Source organism: Monopterus albus, unplaced genomic scaffold (genome assembly GCF_001952655.1).
Source record: "Monopterus albus unplaced genomic scaffold, M_albus_1.0 scaffold4.1, whole genome shotgun sequence".
In the NCBI taxonomy this organism is placed as follows: domain Eukaryota; kingdom Metazoa; phylum Chordata; class Actinopteri; order Synbranchiformes; family Synbranchidae; genus Monopterus; species Monopterus albus.
In genome coordinates, this window is record NW_018127884.1 from 1441645 (window position 1) to 1460447 (window position 18803).

General features: G+C 39.3%; 1 protein-coding gene across 4 annotated transcripts in view; it reads right to left on the reverse strand.

The window, feature by feature from the left end:
* Window positions 1–7131: 7131 nt before the first annotated feature.
* Window positions 7132–18803, reverse strand: part of tdrd3 (tudor domain containing 3) — an 18487-nt gene continuing 6815 nt past the window's right edge. The window contains exons 1-12 of one of the 4 annotated variants that reach the window (XM_020607780.1): window positions 17683–17926; window positions 16721–16851; window positions 15430–15571; window positions 15186–15257; window positions 12883–13032; window positions 12221–12373; window positions 11492–11660; window positions 10716–10841; window positions 9169–10121; window positions 8594–8719; window positions 8270–8408; window positions 7132–7447 (exon numbers count right to left, since the gene is read on the reverse strand). In XM_020607780.1, coding sequence (XP_020463436.1) covers window positions 8292–8408; window positions 8594–8719; window positions 9169–10121; window positions 10716–10841; window positions 11492–11660; window positions 12221–12373; window positions 12883–13032; window positions 15186–15257; window positions 15430–15571; window positions 16721–16794 — 2082 coding nt within the window. In that variant the 5' untranslated portion in view covers window positions 16795–16851; window positions 17683–17926 and the 3' untranslated portion in view covers window positions 7132–7447; window positions 8270–8291. Of the gene's footprint in view, window positions 7448–8269; window positions 8443–8593; window positions 8720–9168; window positions 10122–10715; window positions 10842–11491; window positions 11661–12220; window positions 12374–12882; window positions 13033–15185; window positions 15258–15429; window positions 15572–16720; window positions 16882–17682; window positions 17927–18803 lie in introns of those variants that run through there. The other 3 variants (XM_020607798.1, XM_020607773.1, XM_020607790.1) reach the window with 3 other exon arrangements.

Below are 18803 nucleotides of genomic sequence, written 5' to 3' on the forward strand. Positions count from 1 at the left end.
AGATTTTAAGTACTTCACTGCACGAATTAACCTAGGATGAGTACAGATGACACACTGGACCCTAATCTAGTGATTGTGCATGGTTGAACCTACATTATGATCCTGTAGAACTTGTGGTATTTTCTTGAGGTCTACAGAATTTCAATTTTTTTTTTTACCTAGAATCTTTAGGAGTTTAGGTGGCTCTCTTGGAATTACACCGCAGTGGGTAAGGGAATCGGGGGAAAATGAATTTTCAGGTGTCAAAGACTACAACATGCCTGCACCACCCACCCACTGAGATGAAATAAATTGCACAAAGTGCAGTTACGGTTTGTGCTAATTGCTTTGCTTCAGTAATTTCTCTCACAAATGGACTCCATAACCCCATGAAAGTCAATCCATTGTATATTATGCTTGTCAGTTTTATTTTGATATAAACTTAGTGACCAGAAATTAGAAATACTACAGTTCTAATACATTTAATACAAATGCAATACAACAGCCCTCTATCTTTTGCAAGGTTGTAGAGATTTTTATTAATGCACTATACTGTACTGTATATTGCATTACACTGAACCTTGCATTGTTTCTAATAATTTGTCCCCCATTTACATATAAGTTGAAGCAACATTTTTTAAAAAAAAGTTGAAACAGGACCATAAAATTGAGCCTAAAAATACAACAGAATGGAATAAACAGCTCAATATCAACAACAAAGAATATGTACAGTATTACAGGACTGTTACATTAGATTGTAGGTACTTTAGTATCTCTCTGTTCACTCAGTGTATCAAATTCTCATCGTGCTCACTGTTTTTAGGATCAGATCCAGTATTCCATTGCTCATTGGCTCATCTGAATTTAGGACCAGTAGCAACAGAGCTTTCGCAGTTTGGCCTTTGGGATTTGGAATAGCTGTGCTAGGTTGGTAAGTCAGCAACAAAGACTGCTTTAAAGTATTAAGCCTTTTATTGATGTTTTGATGTCTTTTTATTGATTGACGTATGCCTGTGCCATTTATTTTGCTTTATTGACTTGTGAAGCACCTTCAGCTCCATAAAGGCACGACATAAATAAACTTTATCATGACACAAATACAGCTTGATTGATTGACTGCTTATTCTGAGATTTATTAAAGAATTCTAAAGCCAAAACACATGGTAAATTAGATAAGGACACATGAAAATGCAACACTGGCATCAAGCTCAGTTTTAGAATTTAGAATTCGGACTTACTGTTTGTGATGGGTCACTGTACAAGCCTATCTGAAGTGATTTTTTTAAAACCAATTTTTATGTTTCAGTGAAAACTCTATATCCACTGTTAAAATCAATAATGATAATGCATAGTTTAAAAAAATATTTTTAAGAAAGGAGGCAACAAATCCAACAGTCGCCTTGCCCTGTGGGTCAAAAGGAGATGTATGCTTCACAATTCACTACCTCCACAACACACAGTAATAATCTAATTAGGGAAGTCATGGAAGCAGAAGCTTAATACATACAGTAACACAAGGCCAAGTGGTTGTTTTGTCATCTAACCAACCTGACAGACTTTCTAGTCTTTTTTAATCTTTGTGTTTCACACCAATCATGGCTGTTTCTTCATATTTCTTCATAGTCCAGTGTCAAGGGCAACTGAGCAGTGTTGGGGTAACGTTCATTCATCCATAATGAGCTTATGTTTAAATAAATAGCTTGAAGTTTTTAGTTGGTCCAGGGTTACATTTCTGGTATACAGTAAGACCTACTTTTTTTTAATTTTTTTTTATTAATCCCCATTGCAGCTGATTAATTATATAGCTGTGTGACCCATGACACTCTATAGAAAGCCATGTATGGTTGTATGAACAAATGAGTGCAGTTGAATGTGCTTGCAAACTAGCTTCATTGCCTCCTTTCACAAAAGAAAAAGCACCTACAAAATCTTGATGACAACAGTAGAAGTAGTTTTGTTTTGGAAAGGCTTAGGTTCATATGTCATAATAAAAATATGACACAGCAGGTATTATTTGTAAGTGGCAACCCAAAATAACTGACGGCCACGCTAGCTGAACTCAATAGTTTTTCTTCCTCAAGTGGCGTGTAGCCATTAGGTGCAACTGGACAGGGTCCATAAAAGTGACTGAGAGGTGCTTTACCTCATGTATGCATTGCCGCGTATACTCGTATGTGGTAATAGTGAAGCACAATACCCAGCTACAGATTCATCAATCGCCCCCAGCCCATGCTGTCTTTGGTCAAACTAACTGGCCCTATTTGACCATTATATTGTCCTGTGTTATGAGTAACACATGGGGTGCTTGGCAACAAGTGCTGGCAGAAGGTTTGAGGAATGACCCATGTAGGCCATGGTCTGCTGCACACTGAAGCAGCCATTACCACTGACAAGCAGCACCTATCTTGCTCATTAAGTGTTGAGCCTTTCAACTCCAGTTCAAGCAATAACACTGAGGTTTGAGACTCAGCCAAACTTTCTTTTTTTTAATTACTGCATGAATGTATATTATGTTGATAAAATGCACATTATGACATAAAATTACAATGTTGCCTCATTTGGGATAATAACAGCCTCTTTTCTGTGACATTTGTGGAATAAAAAAATGACAATAGATGTAAGTGTACAGCAACTACATTAAAGGATGCAAGATGTGCAGATGTAAGATGATTCAGAAGCTAACCTATGCAGTGGTGTTTTTATTTTAACTGACTCGCAGAACAGTTCACTCTTCCAGTAGTACCTTTAAGAGTATGGTGTCAGACTCCATGTCTGGATTAAGAAAGGCAAGTAGAATTTCAGTTTCCCTTGTGAAAGGTGAAAAAAAAGTTGTGAAAAGTAACTGTGACAAAGGTGACAGTAACAAGTGTGAATCTTGCAAGCTTGCAGACATTAGATGGATACTTGCGGTCTTTAGTGTCTCATTATATAATCTGAAATGAACAAAACCAGTAGAAGAAGAAATAATCGAAAAACAGCAACTTCCTTCTTTCTCCCTTGGTGCGATACTGGCATCACATCTGGAAAAATACATAAAAGATAACACAATGGATCATTACATTCAGTTTTATAATAAAAGTGGTGTTCTGTGTACAACATGAACAGCTCAGCATGCGCAGTACATGCAGTTTTCAAGACCACTCAGAAATGTAGATGACTAACAAAATCTACAAGTTAAGATAACATTTTATAAATCCTGAGGGAAATTCTTGTGCCATCCACAAGATAATTATAGTGCCATTATGTACTGTAACTATTACTTACAAACAACAACTATGTCATTGGAAAGTGAAACAAACAAACAAAAAAAAAACTGATTTCCATAGATCCGAAAACACAAAGTCTATCATGCCTAAAACCAAATTCAAATCTTATACTTCCCCATTGTGACCAGCAGCAGGGTGGTATGAATTGTATGCAAAGGGTAGAAGTGTCATTTCCAGCACTGCAGCTGTTATAATTTCACCCATGTGAGTAAAGAGCTAGGTTTTGCAAAACAAATTCCATTTGCCTACAGATCCTGACAGAGACTACACATGAAGGCACTTGTTTTACATGTTAGTGGTTTAGCCAAAAACAAGATGGTGGTTTGACTTCATGTTCTTTGATTCACATGCAAACTAAGAAAAGAAAAACTATCACCATGTAAAGAGACTATGGTGCAGAGCTGAACCTGTTCAATTTCATGTGTTGACAGTTTCCTGTTGTTAAGCATGAGAAGTGACAACAGGAGAGGACTGTTTAAAATCAACAGAAAGTTTACTGAATGTCTGATCACAGGTAGGCCTTACAGCACTGGGATCAGAGGGATAGAGCTCCCACAGGAGTTCCATCCACTGACCCCGAATTAAGTTCTTACAATACATTTTATCTTCTTGGGCTGCTCTGCACTGGACAGAGGTACAACATTCAACGGCTTTTGGATCCTATTGTCCATTTAGTGTGAACCGGAGCTCCCCCTTGTGAGAATGTGGTAAAGTTTAGGTATGTGTGTGTGTGTGTGTGTGTGTGCGCGCGCACGCGTGTGTGTCTCTCAGGTTGTAGCCCCCCTGTGTATGTAAGACTCACATCTTACACTGTGATTTTAATCTCTTTAAGAGTTAAAGATGCAATTTCCTTCTTTTGTGCTTTCTATGTACATAGGAACCAAGCAATGGACTCAAGTCACCTTTGAAGGGAAATATCCTGATGTTAATTATAGATCAAGTTGTCTTTGCTGAGTGCATAATGATAGAATATGATAAAATAGACACAGATTTGCTGTTCTTCCATTCATTCAAAGTGTAATGTTTTTCAGTGCCAGAAAACATGTGTATACAATTTTCCACGAGGTCTTTGAATTAGCCCATCATTTAACCAGACTAAATGTTTCAGTAATTTGTGAAGCTGATGCATCTAATACAAAAGCCCTTTCTTATAAAGGCCAAGCACTAAAATTTTATTACCGCAGCACCATGCACTATATGCTAGCAAGAAAAGCTGCTCTCTCACCAGTCACTTTCATGCAACGTATTTTCTAGTGGCCTTTTTCCCATCTACAAGAAGGGGAGAAAGGATGGGGTTGTTGAGCCTGATGTAGAAATTATGTAAGAAAGGGCGCATTTAACAGGATCACAGGGTTCAGATGTCACCGCCACAAAGGTACCATGGTGGAGAGATGGATGGTGAGGGGTCAGGTGAGCACAAAGACAATGGCCAACAGCTGTGAATGGGGAATACAAGAAGTGGCAGGCAGGTGGGGAACGAAAGGACAGAGCAAAACTGGATGTTAATGTGGAAAAGAAGGTTGTTCCCTCTCGAGGAGAGAAAAGCATTCCTCCTGTTGCTGAAGGTTATCAGGTTGCAGGGTGAGAGAGGCCTAGAAAGGGGAATTCAAAAACAACTGGACTGTTTCCAAGGCTTCAGTAGCAATACCTATTAGCGGCATGGATCTAAGGATGTCATTCAATGGTCTGTTGGTTGATGGGTCAGGCTTTAACTATTAGATAAACTGCTGGAAACCTTCATACAGACATTCATGGAGAGACCATGTGAACTATGTATGAGGTCCACATTTGTGTTCTTGAGTCCAAAAACTGCTGGATGAATATGTAAAACCGGTAGATTCATGTCCCCCTCAAAATAAACTGTAATCACAGAGGTGATCATGACTACATTCTGAACATACTTATAAAACTAGGGCCATTGCATTTAGTGCTAAATAAGTGGTCAATAAGGTGAGCATGTAGAATTCATTGTAAGCATTCAAACCCTGACAAAAGCATTAACAACAAATTACATACACAATATTTCTAAACTAAAAGCAAATAAACTTATAGAAAAATGTTACCCTGCTGTGGCTAATAAATGAACGAGGCCAAAAAGAGGGCATACTGTATATGCTTTTGGTTACCTTTGCAGAACTACAGTGCTTCTCTGCTTAAACTAATCAAAATAGATAAAAGAGCAGCACAACTGAACAGTGTCATGCTTAAGTAACCCTGGATATTTTCTGCTTTGTCATATACCTGAGCTAAATATCATCATAATCAATAAGCAAAATGTCAGCGAGTATAAATCACAGAAAGAAAATCATCTGTGGTGTGCTGAAACGTATGCTGGTTCATCACTCTAGTAATCATGACCTTAGAGTATCAGTGTTAACACTTACTAGTTGGATTGGAACCCATGACCTTTTTGCTGTGAAGTGACAGCGCTAATATCGTGGCACCCTCCCATAACCCAATATAAATGGAAATGCAATCAAACTGCAGCTGGCCCATAGGAAAATATTAAAGACTAAAAAGTGAGTTGTTGCAACTGTCACTGTATATTCTTTCATGTAAAAGCTAATCATAAAAAAAATTGCTTGTAGAATACTGGACACTGAATCTAACCAGAGAGGGTCAAACTGTCACATGAAAAACATGCTCGGTATTTGAAGTGTTGGATTTACTCTGGTCACAGCAGCAACAAGATTCATCAACTGTGCATTTACATAAACATGAAAAGCAAAACGTAAATTATTCTGTCCTGCCAACTCTCATGATCTTGTACTTGCCGTGGTCTAACACTTTCAGTGGCTTCATAAATACCACAGCCAACACAGTGAGCATCTAGTCTGACCCTGAAAGCCATTTTCTTCCAACAGTCCTGATACAGCATTTTAACAAAGCTAATGTACAGCTAATGCTTATTACTCATTTACAATAAGATAAAGTGTGTCCTAAGCCTCCTGTTTAAGTCATAGTGTTGTTACCTGAGTTTCTATTTGGGGCAATTTTCTTCTTGATAAGAACAAGTTAACAGTTGTCAAGTAATAACAGTGACATAAAACTGACCTTTAAATCTACAGCAAGAATTGCACACATAACCCTACATTTATTTAGCGTAATGACTAAGGGACCACAGGGCTTCTGCCTAATATGTCTTGTGTGACATTTCACAGGGCCAAGAGAAAAATATTTGGTATGAAATGGGCTTAGCTCCTCCGACCAAAATCAAAAATGATCTGGTTGAAAATCTGCTTTTTATGATTATCGGGCAAGTGTGTCATAGTCAGCTTTCAACAGCTTCGTTCTCAGTTCCTCCCTTAACGGATGGGCTTCCATATTACAGTACCAACCTTTAATTATTCACTTGTGGTCGCTTGGAAACTCAGCTGGAAAATAAAGCAAATCCATTGGACCGGCGACACAGAATAGCACTATGACCTCTCTGTTGAACCCTGGCCCATTGTCCATTTGTCTTCTACTGCTGGTTAGAGTGAAACTGAATCTGATGTGGAGATTATTTCTTCATGTATAAAACTCGTGTCTCACACAGTACAGGTCCATAAACAGCACAGTGGTGCATGTGCAGTGCTTGAAGAGCTGGTTCCAGTGCCTTGTATTGTGCAAAATGATATCTCTGCAGTGTAACCATCTCTATTACAGGGGGAAGAGATTGTCTTACCATTTGGATTTGCTTCAGAGAGCACAACAAATGAGCGTGGGCTGCTTGGTCTGGACTCGTAACTGCCTCACATACCTATCCACAAGAGAAAGGCAGGAGCTATAGGACAAGAGTTAGCTAAAAAGTAACTAATTAACTTGAGTGATAAAACTAACTGATAATCATACAGTAACTACTGTCATATGATAAAAAAAAAAACATAAGACCAAGGACCCCTGAGAGCTTTCTTTTCTGCTCTGCATTATTTTATTCATTGTTTAAAAAAACCCAAACACAAAACAGGAAATCCGCTACATACTGTAATTACTGTTTATTGTAATGCATTCATTTAACAAATCTTCACACCATATACAGTAGACATGTCCTTAACAAAAACAACAAGTGTCAGTTTTTCTTTTATTTTTGCATGGTGTCCAAGCCCTTTGAAAAGTCTCATACGTCCTGACAATATGGACACTTAAAAATTCAGGAAGCACTCTGGATTGTTGCAGAAAGTGACCTAATCTCTGCCGTGGAAGGATGTGGGAAGAGCACACTGACAGATTCAAAAAAGAAAAAGGAGAACATTAATAAATAAATGTACTAAAATGACCATGTTTGGATTTTGAGGTCATTTGGGAATTTTATAAGATCGCAGCTGCTGCAGAAATTGCTTTTTATTCTTTACTGTACCAGTAGAAGAAGTAGAAATTATACATGAAGTAGTAGAAATTATATAACGTCAATTGCTACATAAAAATGAGAGCAAGAGGGTTTTTTAAGCTGTGGCTGGCAACAGTTTCAATTATGTTTTACACTCAGCTGACAGCTTGTTAGATACATCTAATGAAAAACAACTCAGTCTAATCCAAAGGATCTGCAATAAAGCCTCTCCTTCATGAAGATCATAATGTTCAGTTTTATTGAAAATGTGTTGATTGTGGAAGCAGTAGGTTGTGGTGATGTTCAATTGTATTGCACTGGGTTTCTATTATTTTGTCCACTCCATTTTTATCAGTGAGGCAAAGCTAAATAACAAGAACACCTCTGTATAATACAGTCCAGTTCAACACCACCACACCTATCACCATGAAGGGAGGATGTACCGCACGACTGTTGTATGAGACTGTATTAAGTTTAGCTAAGCGTAACTATTAAAGTGCCAACTGAGTGTTTATGCACGTAAAAATGGGGGAGACAAGAAAACAGAAATCATTTCTGTACAGTCTATACTTTCATCTTTATTATATAATTCAAAACGAACCTTATAAATAAGAATTTTCCATATCAAAATAGAAACACTGTCCGTCCACTGCATACACACTTATGTTTGAGATGTGATTATTAATGGGGATGAAAAAACATCACATTTATTTACCTGCCAACGTAAAAACTTTACATTAATCTCGTGCCCTGGGTGGTTGGTAGTACTGTTGTGTGGGCCTCGTACGTCTTGGCTGTCCATCTCCCCCACGGCGAAACTCTAGTGAACTGTCGTAGCAACCATCATCTTCCTCCTGCCATTGCACATTTGGTATAGTTGCGATGTTACTGTGTGCAATCACATGAGATGCCATTCATATTTCATCACTTATCCTCAGCCCTTTTGAATACAGCTTAATTTGTTGCATCCACTTACTACTCACTATATTCTGATCTAATAATAAGAAATGATAAAACCTATTGCTTTCTTTCTCCTTACCATTGCATCAGCTGCAACAGGTTTGATGTTATGCAGCAGGACTTCTTCACAGTTTCCATAATCACTAAATACAACCACAGCCGTGGAGCCTGATGGATGCACAGCATCTATTCTGGCATGGTAGAACTTCACACACAGAAACAAACAGATATCAAATTATTTTATTACAAAAACACTTTCACATGTCAAGATAAAACTAATTGATGTCTCTTACTGTAATTACAACATGACAAACAAATCTAAGACACTGTCAACACTGTGACTGACAAAAAATGAGTCAAAACTGCACTAATTATTGGCATCACTGTCAAGACAAAGACAACCACAACTGACATTTCTAGAATTCTACAATGTCTGTCAATGAGTTGACACTGCAACCTAAATGTGGCTCCTAGTTGTCCAGTTTGTTGCAGTTGCTGCAGAGTTTACATGTCACATGGGACCTTATTTGTGTAGCTGGCTTTTGTTTAAGTAAATGTTCTTTAACTTAACATAGAGTAAGTAGAACATAAACATATTTTAACAATTATCAGCTACTGCTTACTGCTATGTTAACCATTCCAGGAGTGACATACCTTGCTGTCCTCCCAGTACAGCGCCAGGCACCGGTCACCAGGCTTCCAAGCATGTTCCACGATATGACTTTTCTCTGGTCCTCGAGGACCTTGACCTCTGATTTGTCCCGACCTTCTTTTAGATCCTGGGTTATAAGTTGTGTTTTTCTTGGGAGGTGGTTCCCTGGTGGGGGGACAAGATGGGTTTGTTGGCTTGATTGGCCCAGTTCTTTTGTGTTCCATATCTCCATTTTGGAAATGGGAAGGATCCCCTGTCATGGTTCGAGACTCACATGATGACCCCACTTCTTGGGATGTCCCTGAGCTTCCTCCCCTTGAGTTAAAATTTGGTGGGCCACTATCTCTTTGTCGGTCAAGATGGTCTGAGTTTGGCCGATTACTCTTCCCCTTCCTCCTGCTGCTGTTGGGGTCTTCACTTCTGTCAGTCCGTTTATTATTTCCTCTTCCATCCAGCTCACTACCTGCAGAATTAGCCAGTTTAGATGTGGGTACACTGTCTTTTACCCCTTTCCTGTAAGACATTCCAGGCATGCTCCCAGCACCACCATCTCCATTTCTGGACCGTTGATTATAAGAGCCACTAAACTCCATCTGCTGCTGAGGTTCTTTTGAACGTGTGAAGGTAGATGTGAAAGAAGAGGGAACCATGTGCTCATCCCGCATCTCTTTCCTGTCATTGTGTGACCTGTCTGATGGGCCTCGTGACCACCTTTCCTGGCCCTTCCACTGCTGGGCTTGAGCTGATGCTTGAGAGGTAGCAGAGTTAGAGAGAGGCTCCTGGCCAGGTTTAGGAAATTCAGTGTCCTTGTGGAAACGAGGTGGTCTGTCATTCCTTTGTTGCCTATGGTCATTATGTGAGGAGAACTTCTGAGGTGTGTCTTTGGAGTAATAGCCTGAGTTGGAGAAACTCACTTTACTCTCGTGATGTCTCTGGGGTGCTTGGCTCTTTGGCTCTGGAAAAACAAGCCAAAAAAAAAAAAAAAAGAGCAGCATAATCACAAACTATGGAAAAACAATAATGGATAAATAATAGAATGAATATTGACAAAATCACATTATCATGTGCCACACACTGTTACTGAATAAAATTTTAAGACTAACAAAAACATGAAGGCCACAGTAGTTGATAAATGACAAAAAATATCAATAAGAAAACTTCATCCTTCATCAAACACAATCAAATAGTAAAATATATATTATCGCATATGAGGCAGTTGTTCATGTCCACTTTCTACTACAGCCCCGTGCTTCTACAATAACCCTGATTTCAGGCATTAGAGATCATGACATAATCCCCCTCAGCTCATGACAGCCAGATAGCCATCTGTCAAACTATTCATGACCCTGCCCATGTTGACCTTTTACATTATTGTTAGTACATTCTTACCACAGGACTGGATAGAAAAAGTATACACATCATCCATATTTAAAATCACAGAATGTGTTTCTTCTTAAAATGCATGAAGTAGAAAGATCAAGCTTGATGGTTATAGACCTGAGACAGGTTTCAAGGCAGCCTACAATGAAATCCGGATCGGTACACTCACCATCAATGGAGAAAACTCCCATCTTGGATTCCAGAAAGTCAAATAGAGTGCTTGGTCCAGATGGCCTTCCCCCTCCTCCCTCTTCCTCATCTTCATTTCTTGACCTGCCTCTTCCCCTTCCTCTGGCTGAGAAGAACCCCAAAATAAGATAACGTAGATCCAATTAAAAACAGTCTGATCAATGAAAGTGAATGTTTGAACGTGTACAGCTTACAGCCCTGAGTATCTATGTCTAAGGTATATGTGACAAGGCTCTACGTAACTGGGTGTGTACAAATGTGTGTGTTCATTTTAAACCTGAACCCAACTGAATCTGACATCTTAGTTTTGCTCAACTTGAGTAAAAGTACAGGGAGCACATTTAAAATCAATTCCTGCTCACAGCTGTTGCACCACAAGATGAATAAAGGCAGCAGGTAGTCTCAGTGGGATGGACCACGTTTCAGGTTGCTAAGTTGATTTTAGGTGCTGAAACAAATACAAAACAGTGACTGCAGGTTAAGTGGGATATCTATGTGAAAACTTGTGGTGCTCGGGAAAACAGTCGTCAATAAAGTGTGTGCCCAGTTTGTGGTAAATGGACTATAACAAGCAAAACCATGATTGTGAACCCTTAACTAAGCTGAAGGTGAATTTTACTCAGTTTAAGGACCTCCGCATCATGCCTCCAATCTCTTTCTTACTACGTGAAAACACAGATCATTTCAGGCTATGATGAAACCAAAGCAGGCAGCAGGTGTGTGTGTGTGTGTGTGTGCGTGTGTGTGTGTGTGTACCTCTGGGTTGGGGTTTGTTACACTCAGGTACCAGAGGACCAGGTCTGCTACCAGTCAGTAGGCTATTTAGTGCTGCTTCAAAGTTGTTATTATTATCCATCAGAGCCTGCCGAGCAGCCTCTCTGTTAAAGCCCATCTCAGTGATGTCCCTCAGTGCACGTTCATCTACCTACACATAAGACGTGGTAAAAGAAAAGAAAATAGAGCAAAGACTGGATGGAGAAGGTACGAAATGCAGAGCAAGTGGCAGCTTGATGATATCAGTTTGATGTGTGACTGAGAAAGATGAAGTGCATCCACAAATAATCTGCCCTTTTAAGTGGACCACATTTTCTTATGTTAGATTAGTGTGCATTCAAGTTGGAAACTATCATTAATGCATTCCTAAGCAAAACACTGTCTTGTTCCATCCTGTTAATGTTTTCAGCCCAAGGCTGCCTAAGTTCAGCATGAAAACTGGCAGGTCACAACACAAAGCTAGAAATATGAACTGGCATTTGATCTGGAAACCTGACCAGTTGGTTTAGAATTTTACAGTATCACAAGCATTGCCTCATCCACTTAGTGAGCCAGGAAGTAAGACTTCAATCCAGACTAAAGAAACCAAAGAACACAGAACAAGTTCCAACTGTTGAACTGCTTTGTTACAGTGAAGGGGGGCTTCAGTAATGGGAGGTAAAACACAGGCTTAAACTGTTTTACAAGTTTGGACCAAGTTTGTTTTCTCACCAGCTCACGGTAGATTCCATCCTCTCTGCTTTCAGTCCGTTCGACCCTGTCTTCTCGTCTCCTCGGCTGGAATGGCTCTCGGTTCCGGGAGGATAAAGCAGCACTGGATAAATTACTGCCTGCATTTCCTCCACCACCAAAAGTGCGGGGACCCTAATAAGGAAAAGAACATTAGGATCTACAGAGCTGCAGGGTTGGTCAAAACAATAAAGCCAATAAAAGCAGAACTTTGTAGTTGGCAATATAAATATGATTTTTAATTTACTCAAGTGTCAATGGCAATCAAGTTTAAGCTGACAGCCAATAAGGGGCAAGTACTTTTAAATAGAAGTCCAAAACTGGAATTGATAGGAGAAACAGCACCATTATTAACATGGCAAAAAAAGAGTGGTCCTGAAAATCAAATGTCCAACATGAAAGGTAGGAAATTATAGGTTAACTCATTATATTACTACAATTTTTTGCCTATGAAAACAGTTTAATATAATGAGTCCATAATATACAGAACAATGTGGGAACACACTAACAAATGTGAATTGCAGTTTTGCAATATCTTAAAATAATTAAGCACCCTGATGTTTCTACAACCATTTCAATAAGATGTGATAAAGACACAGACCCACTGTTAAGTAAGCCTTAAATAAGTGATGTATATCACATACCTCTTTGGTCTTGGCCACTTCAGCAATAGCTGCTGTACGCTGCTTTTCAAACTCGTCATTCTCATCAGTACCTTTGACCACACTCTGAGTTTGAAGGGTCTTCCTCTTGTCTAGCTCTCTGCTGTCTACTTCATCCTTCCTTGCACACTTCTACAGGGATCAAATAGAGAGAGGTGTTCTCAAAGATCCCCCTCAGTCATGTGTATCTCCTTAAGAAAAGAGCCGACGCACTTGAAAACTTCCATCTTTAGTTGAATTACATTAGACCTATAAAGTTACTTGCCATGTCTAAATTACACTCTAAGATTTTGTTATAGCAACCAAGAGCAAGCCAAATCCAAAGCTACCTCCATGCTCACAGTCCATGTTGTGAAACTCAACTGTGAACTGCATTATAGTATATATTGTAGCATATTTCAAAAATATCAACAATGACTCGTTAAGAATAAGGTGGAAACACAACACAGCCTACGTGTGTTTCATGACCATATGATGTTACAATATGGCACACTTATGAAACTAGAAGTGACAAAATCACTCAAATTTTTAACTTCCTACCTGTTAGTCACTAACAGTAATGGAGGATTCTCACCAGGATTATCTTGTTAATGAGTTATCAGCAAAAACATGTCAAATGTATTTTGTGTTAAGTGGTTACAACAAAAAATACATTATCCTCAATAGAGAATGTGAAGGTTACATCATGCTATGTTGACTGTTGGAACGTGGGTTGCCATTTTTGGAGGTACACGCTTTACCTGCATGCATTCTTGTTTTGTTTGGCTAAAAAGTTGCTTAAATCATTCAGATCTGGTGGTTGACTGGTAATTCAAGATGGAAAACCTTACCTGACTGTAGCTAACTTGGACCAATGGATGATGCCTACAAGAGCAACAGACTGAAAAATTACTCTGCATGCTGATCTGCACTCTCGGTTTGGGAGCTAACGCTAGCTAGCAGCTGTTGGCAGATAATACAAACACTGCAGATGACTCAATTTCTGTCCTGTCTGTGCTCAAACAGAACACTACAGTGGATGTTTGGATGTAGCTCTATGGGATAGCATTTATTGAGTGTAATGTATATATCTATGATTGATAATGAGTGTGATGCTCCAAACATAGTGCATTTACCCAAAATTCAAAGCGGCATGATGTCAGCTTCACGTTCTCTGTACTCCTGGTGGTGCTTAGCTGAGCAGATAGTTTAGGTTTTATTTAACACTGACATTTCTGCTGCCATTACAATGCACAGACCTCGCTGTGGACAGTTTAGCATTTCTTTTTATATTTGATTTTATATTAAAAACATTTCCTAAAGATAAATGCCTGGGAGCTCTGCAGATTAGCCAGGCTAACCAAGGTATCTGCACAACATACTGTACATGGATTCTGGAAGCACAAGGCAGATGAAACCAAACCTGTGTGCATACCTAGATATCACTAAGGTTAAGTGATAACAGATGTAAACAGGTTAGACTAAAGCTTACATGCTACTTTCTTTGCAACTGTCTTTGTTGGAATGCTCTGGAGTGGACCTAACTACACCGGTGAAAATGTTAGGAAGTCAGATCAATGGGGCAGAAAAGTTTTCCTGATAAGATTTAAAGTAAATTAAACTGTTCAAGGGAAAGAAAATCGAGTGAAAACTCAGTAAATCATGCCCTTTTAAAAAAAACATCCTTGCTGTGAAGCATGGACTGTATGTTGAAATACAGAAACAATTTAGGGCATTTTAATACTTTCTTGAAGGAACTGGGAATAGTCAAGTACTCTTTTCATGTCTAATATTATGTATAAATACCTACCCTTTGTGATAATATGATAAAAGGGTATTATTTATTTTAATGGTGCATTTTAGATACTTTATGAAATATTTAATTTTTTCTCAACCTTCCTACCAATTGCCACAGTATTTTATTTGAATACAAATGGGGAAAACTGTCATTGTTTGCAATATGTATGATAAGACAACAAAGCAAACATGGCATAATTAAAATTCAGTCATGCATTTTAAAGATTCATGAAGACTGAGAATTAGTTTAACAAGATCAGAGAGGACACTGCTAAGAAAAGGGACATCAAGACCCACTCGTGGGTTTGGAGCCCTGCATACATTGTGAGCTTACTGTTATTTAGCAGTACAGTACCTCTGACTTCTGTTAAATCACTGCTGAAATCTCATTTTCACAAACTTGCAATTTCCTGGTTGTATTATTTTGCTTGTTTGCTATTTTACATTCCTGTTTCTAGTTTACTGTTTTCTTCCAGTGTTTTTATATACAATTATTATTTTTTCTTCACCTGACCAAATGGCACAAAGGGAGGAGGTCCACCTTCTGCTCCAATGTTACTCCTGCTGTGCTTGGCCAGACTCTGTATGGTGAATGGTAAAGAGAGATCATTCTCGAAAACTAAGGAAAAATACAAGCTATCGAACATAATGAAAGACTGGTGGTGATGTTCCATGCAAAGTATGATTACCAACATATGAATTCAGTATTTTTCAGGAAAAGTAGCTGAGTCATATTACAAAATCGACCCTCACCCTTTGTAGCTCCCATTTCTCTACCATGTGATCAACCTCTCCTCCGAGGACAGAGATTTTTGAGTCATCGAGCAGCAAAAGACCATTTTTAACTTGGACTGTACCAAGGAGCTTTACCTTCGTTCCAGGGGGGGTATTAAGGCTGAAAAACAGTAAAACAATACAATATTTTGTTATGATAGGATGCTTCTTGCATTCATGTTTAACCAACTGTTTAATGTTAAAATACATTTGAGGGTATAAGACATTATAACTGCATATACCAAGCCCCATACCCTACTGCCTTACCTATACCACGTTATAAATGACATGGAGCAGTGCCAGGGGATGGGTGGCGAGGCTAGAAGAGACTATTAATAATCCCAGCTGCTCACCCATCCTCATGGTAAATTAAAAGCCCCTCTATCTCATCAGGCCTGATAAGGCCTCTGCCTCTCTCATTAGGAAAGCACAGGGACTTAGAGAGATTTCCAGCTACTGCTTCTGGATGCCAAAGCAACAATTAGAGATTTCACTCCAAACCTCTGGGATAGATGCTGTTCTCATGACAGCACAACAGAAGTGAGGCACTCTGTATCCTCGATTCAATCACATCCAACTAATCACCCTCTGATCAATGCTGCTACTTAATACTTAATTGTCATTCCTCTATATCACTGTCCCACACACTGAACAGTCCTGTAATCTATCTCATCCTTCGCTGGCACAAACTTACAGCCTCATGCACACTAAAACGGACACTTTCATAAGAAACACTAACCGCCGCTGTTGGTAGCTAATGTGTGCGTGTGCCGCTCATAAAGAGGGGATTTGTTCTGTTCTCTCCTCTCTTCCCATCAGGAAGTCAAGGCCCACATTCTGGCCACTCCACCTGTACAGACTGGCTAGTCACCATGGCAGCAGTCACCAAGGCCACCGTTGCTGCGATGGAGATGTAATTAAGGCTGGGAATTGTTAGATCAGCTGCCACCATGTGGAAATTGCAGATAAAGGAGGAATTAACGCATGTAGTGTGGTGAGAGTGTTGACAAGCAGGTGGAGGAGAATGAGGTGTAAAGAATCATAAACATTTGCTTCAAATATACATAGAGAACTGGCATCTAGGTAGCTCCTAGAAATATAGGGTTTGTTTTTTACTTAGTTATTACTTATTATTTAAACAGGATAACTAAAGTTATTTGTCTGTATTCAATACTAATATTATCTTCTAAGACAATTACAATACAATACTTGCAATTATGTCACTAAACCTAATATATTCCTAAATGCAACAAAACTCTTATTTAGATACCTGATCTTAGACAGGTCCTTATACTCTAATCCAACACAGGTGGTATGTCCATCTGTCATTTGCAGGCGCAGCATTCTCAGGGCACTCTGGGACTCCTCATGGTCTTTAGGAGCTGAAATGTTCCTCACCTTCTGCAATTGGAGAACACATGGACCCTCCAACTGGCCATGTGTGTGAGACAACAAAAAAAATATGGCTTAGAACGGCAAATGAGCAGCATGCAGGGCAACACTGAAACACAAGCAAAAGCTAAGGCATCATCCATTTAGCATATCAGAGACAACAAAAGGAACATTTGGTTTAAAAGCTTTTATCAGATCTAGCCACTCAATGATTGTTTCTAATTCTGTGACAAGAAATGTGTAACATTAATATACATACAATACTACAGTCTACATGTAGTCTGCGACCCCCTTCGGGACTAAGCGGTATAGGCACAGTAGCAGAGCGTATGGCCACAGTGACATGAGTGGGCATCTTATGCTGAGCCTGAAGGGAGCAGAGGTTGAGCTCACACAGAATTACATGATTTAAGCCTATGACAATACTGGAAGCAGTTTTCTCTCCAGCTTCACACGTGAAGCAGCAGCAGCTCTTTTAGCTCATTGTTAATGTGCTGGGGCCATCTAGTGGCACCCATGAGAAGTGCATTTGAGATCTTAACTTGAGCCTGCAATGCACTCAACTTTGAGCTATAAAAAACAGTGAGCACAGCGCACCATTTTCATTAATGTAGCATTGAAATGGCCATATTAGAACTTCTCTACCACTCACCTTGGGAAAACAAAAAAGTCCAGCAACACTTGCAGTGTTTCATGAGAAGACCGGTCTTGGCCTTCTCATTAAACACTGTACATGTTGCCTGACTTTTGGTTTTCTAGTTTTGTTTTTTGTCCTTGTCTGTGCACCTTGACAGTGAGTGAAGTTGTGCCAGAACATTCTGCTGTATCTGTACCACTCACCTTCTCAGTTCTTCCACTATTGATATCAGATGGTAGAACCTTTCTTCCAACTGGCCTGAGATCAGCCTGTGAAGAAGATATTACTGAATTAATACACGATAGTCATAAGAAAATGAAATAACGCAACAGAGTTTGTTTGTAACCAAATTCATCCTTAACATCCTAGAAACTCCATACTGTACCTTCAATGATAAAGAGTACAGTTTGCTGTGAGTCTGGTGGAGGTCCACTCTTTAAACTACTAGTCCTGTCTACTGGATGTTAATTCTGGGTCACATGCAAACCACTGTCTTAGTTGAAAGAAACTAGATTTAACGACAGCTGCAATTTGGTTGTCGAATCTTAAATCGGGATCCATCTTAATACCTAATTTTAAAATATTCTTTTTATTATATTGAGCCAATGAGCCCAAGTCAACAGATGGTGAACCAACAGAATCACCAAATACTATCACCTCAGTCTTATCCTCATTCAGCTTTAAAAAGTTAAAAGTGAGCCAAGATTTAATGCCATCCAGACAGATGATGACTAGCAACATGCTAGCGTTAACTAGCACACATAACTTACTAGCTAACCTTAGCGAACTGGCTAGCTAGTTGACAAAATGAACGCAGCTAACATTAGCTACCTGCCCTGGCTAGCTGTAGCTTCTTCTAGTTTGATAGCTGGACGTCCACCCCTATGTGCATGCTCCAGCTTGTCCCTCAGAAGTCCACGCAGCTATTCAAGTCAAGTCGAGTCAAGTCAAGAATCTTTGTCATTATGCATAGCACAATGAAATTTCTTCCAGCAGCTCTTGGCTTAAAAGGCACATTATTTACATAACTAACACAAAAATTGCACAGTCAATATAAAAATATGAACAGATATAAATTAAGATGTGTAGGACCTAACAATCAGGTCAACAGCATATTAACAGAAGAATATAGTCCCATTCTAAAGTGCAGCTCAGTGCAAATCTCACTTTTGAGAAGAAGTGTGAGCATGTGTGTGCATCTGCAGGAGTCCAGTATTCTATCTGTAACTGTCTGTGGGGTGGGGACGTTGTGTGTGTGTGTGTGTGTGTGTGTGTGTGTGTGTGTGTGTGTGTGTGTGTGTGTGACGGGGGGGGGGGGGGGGGT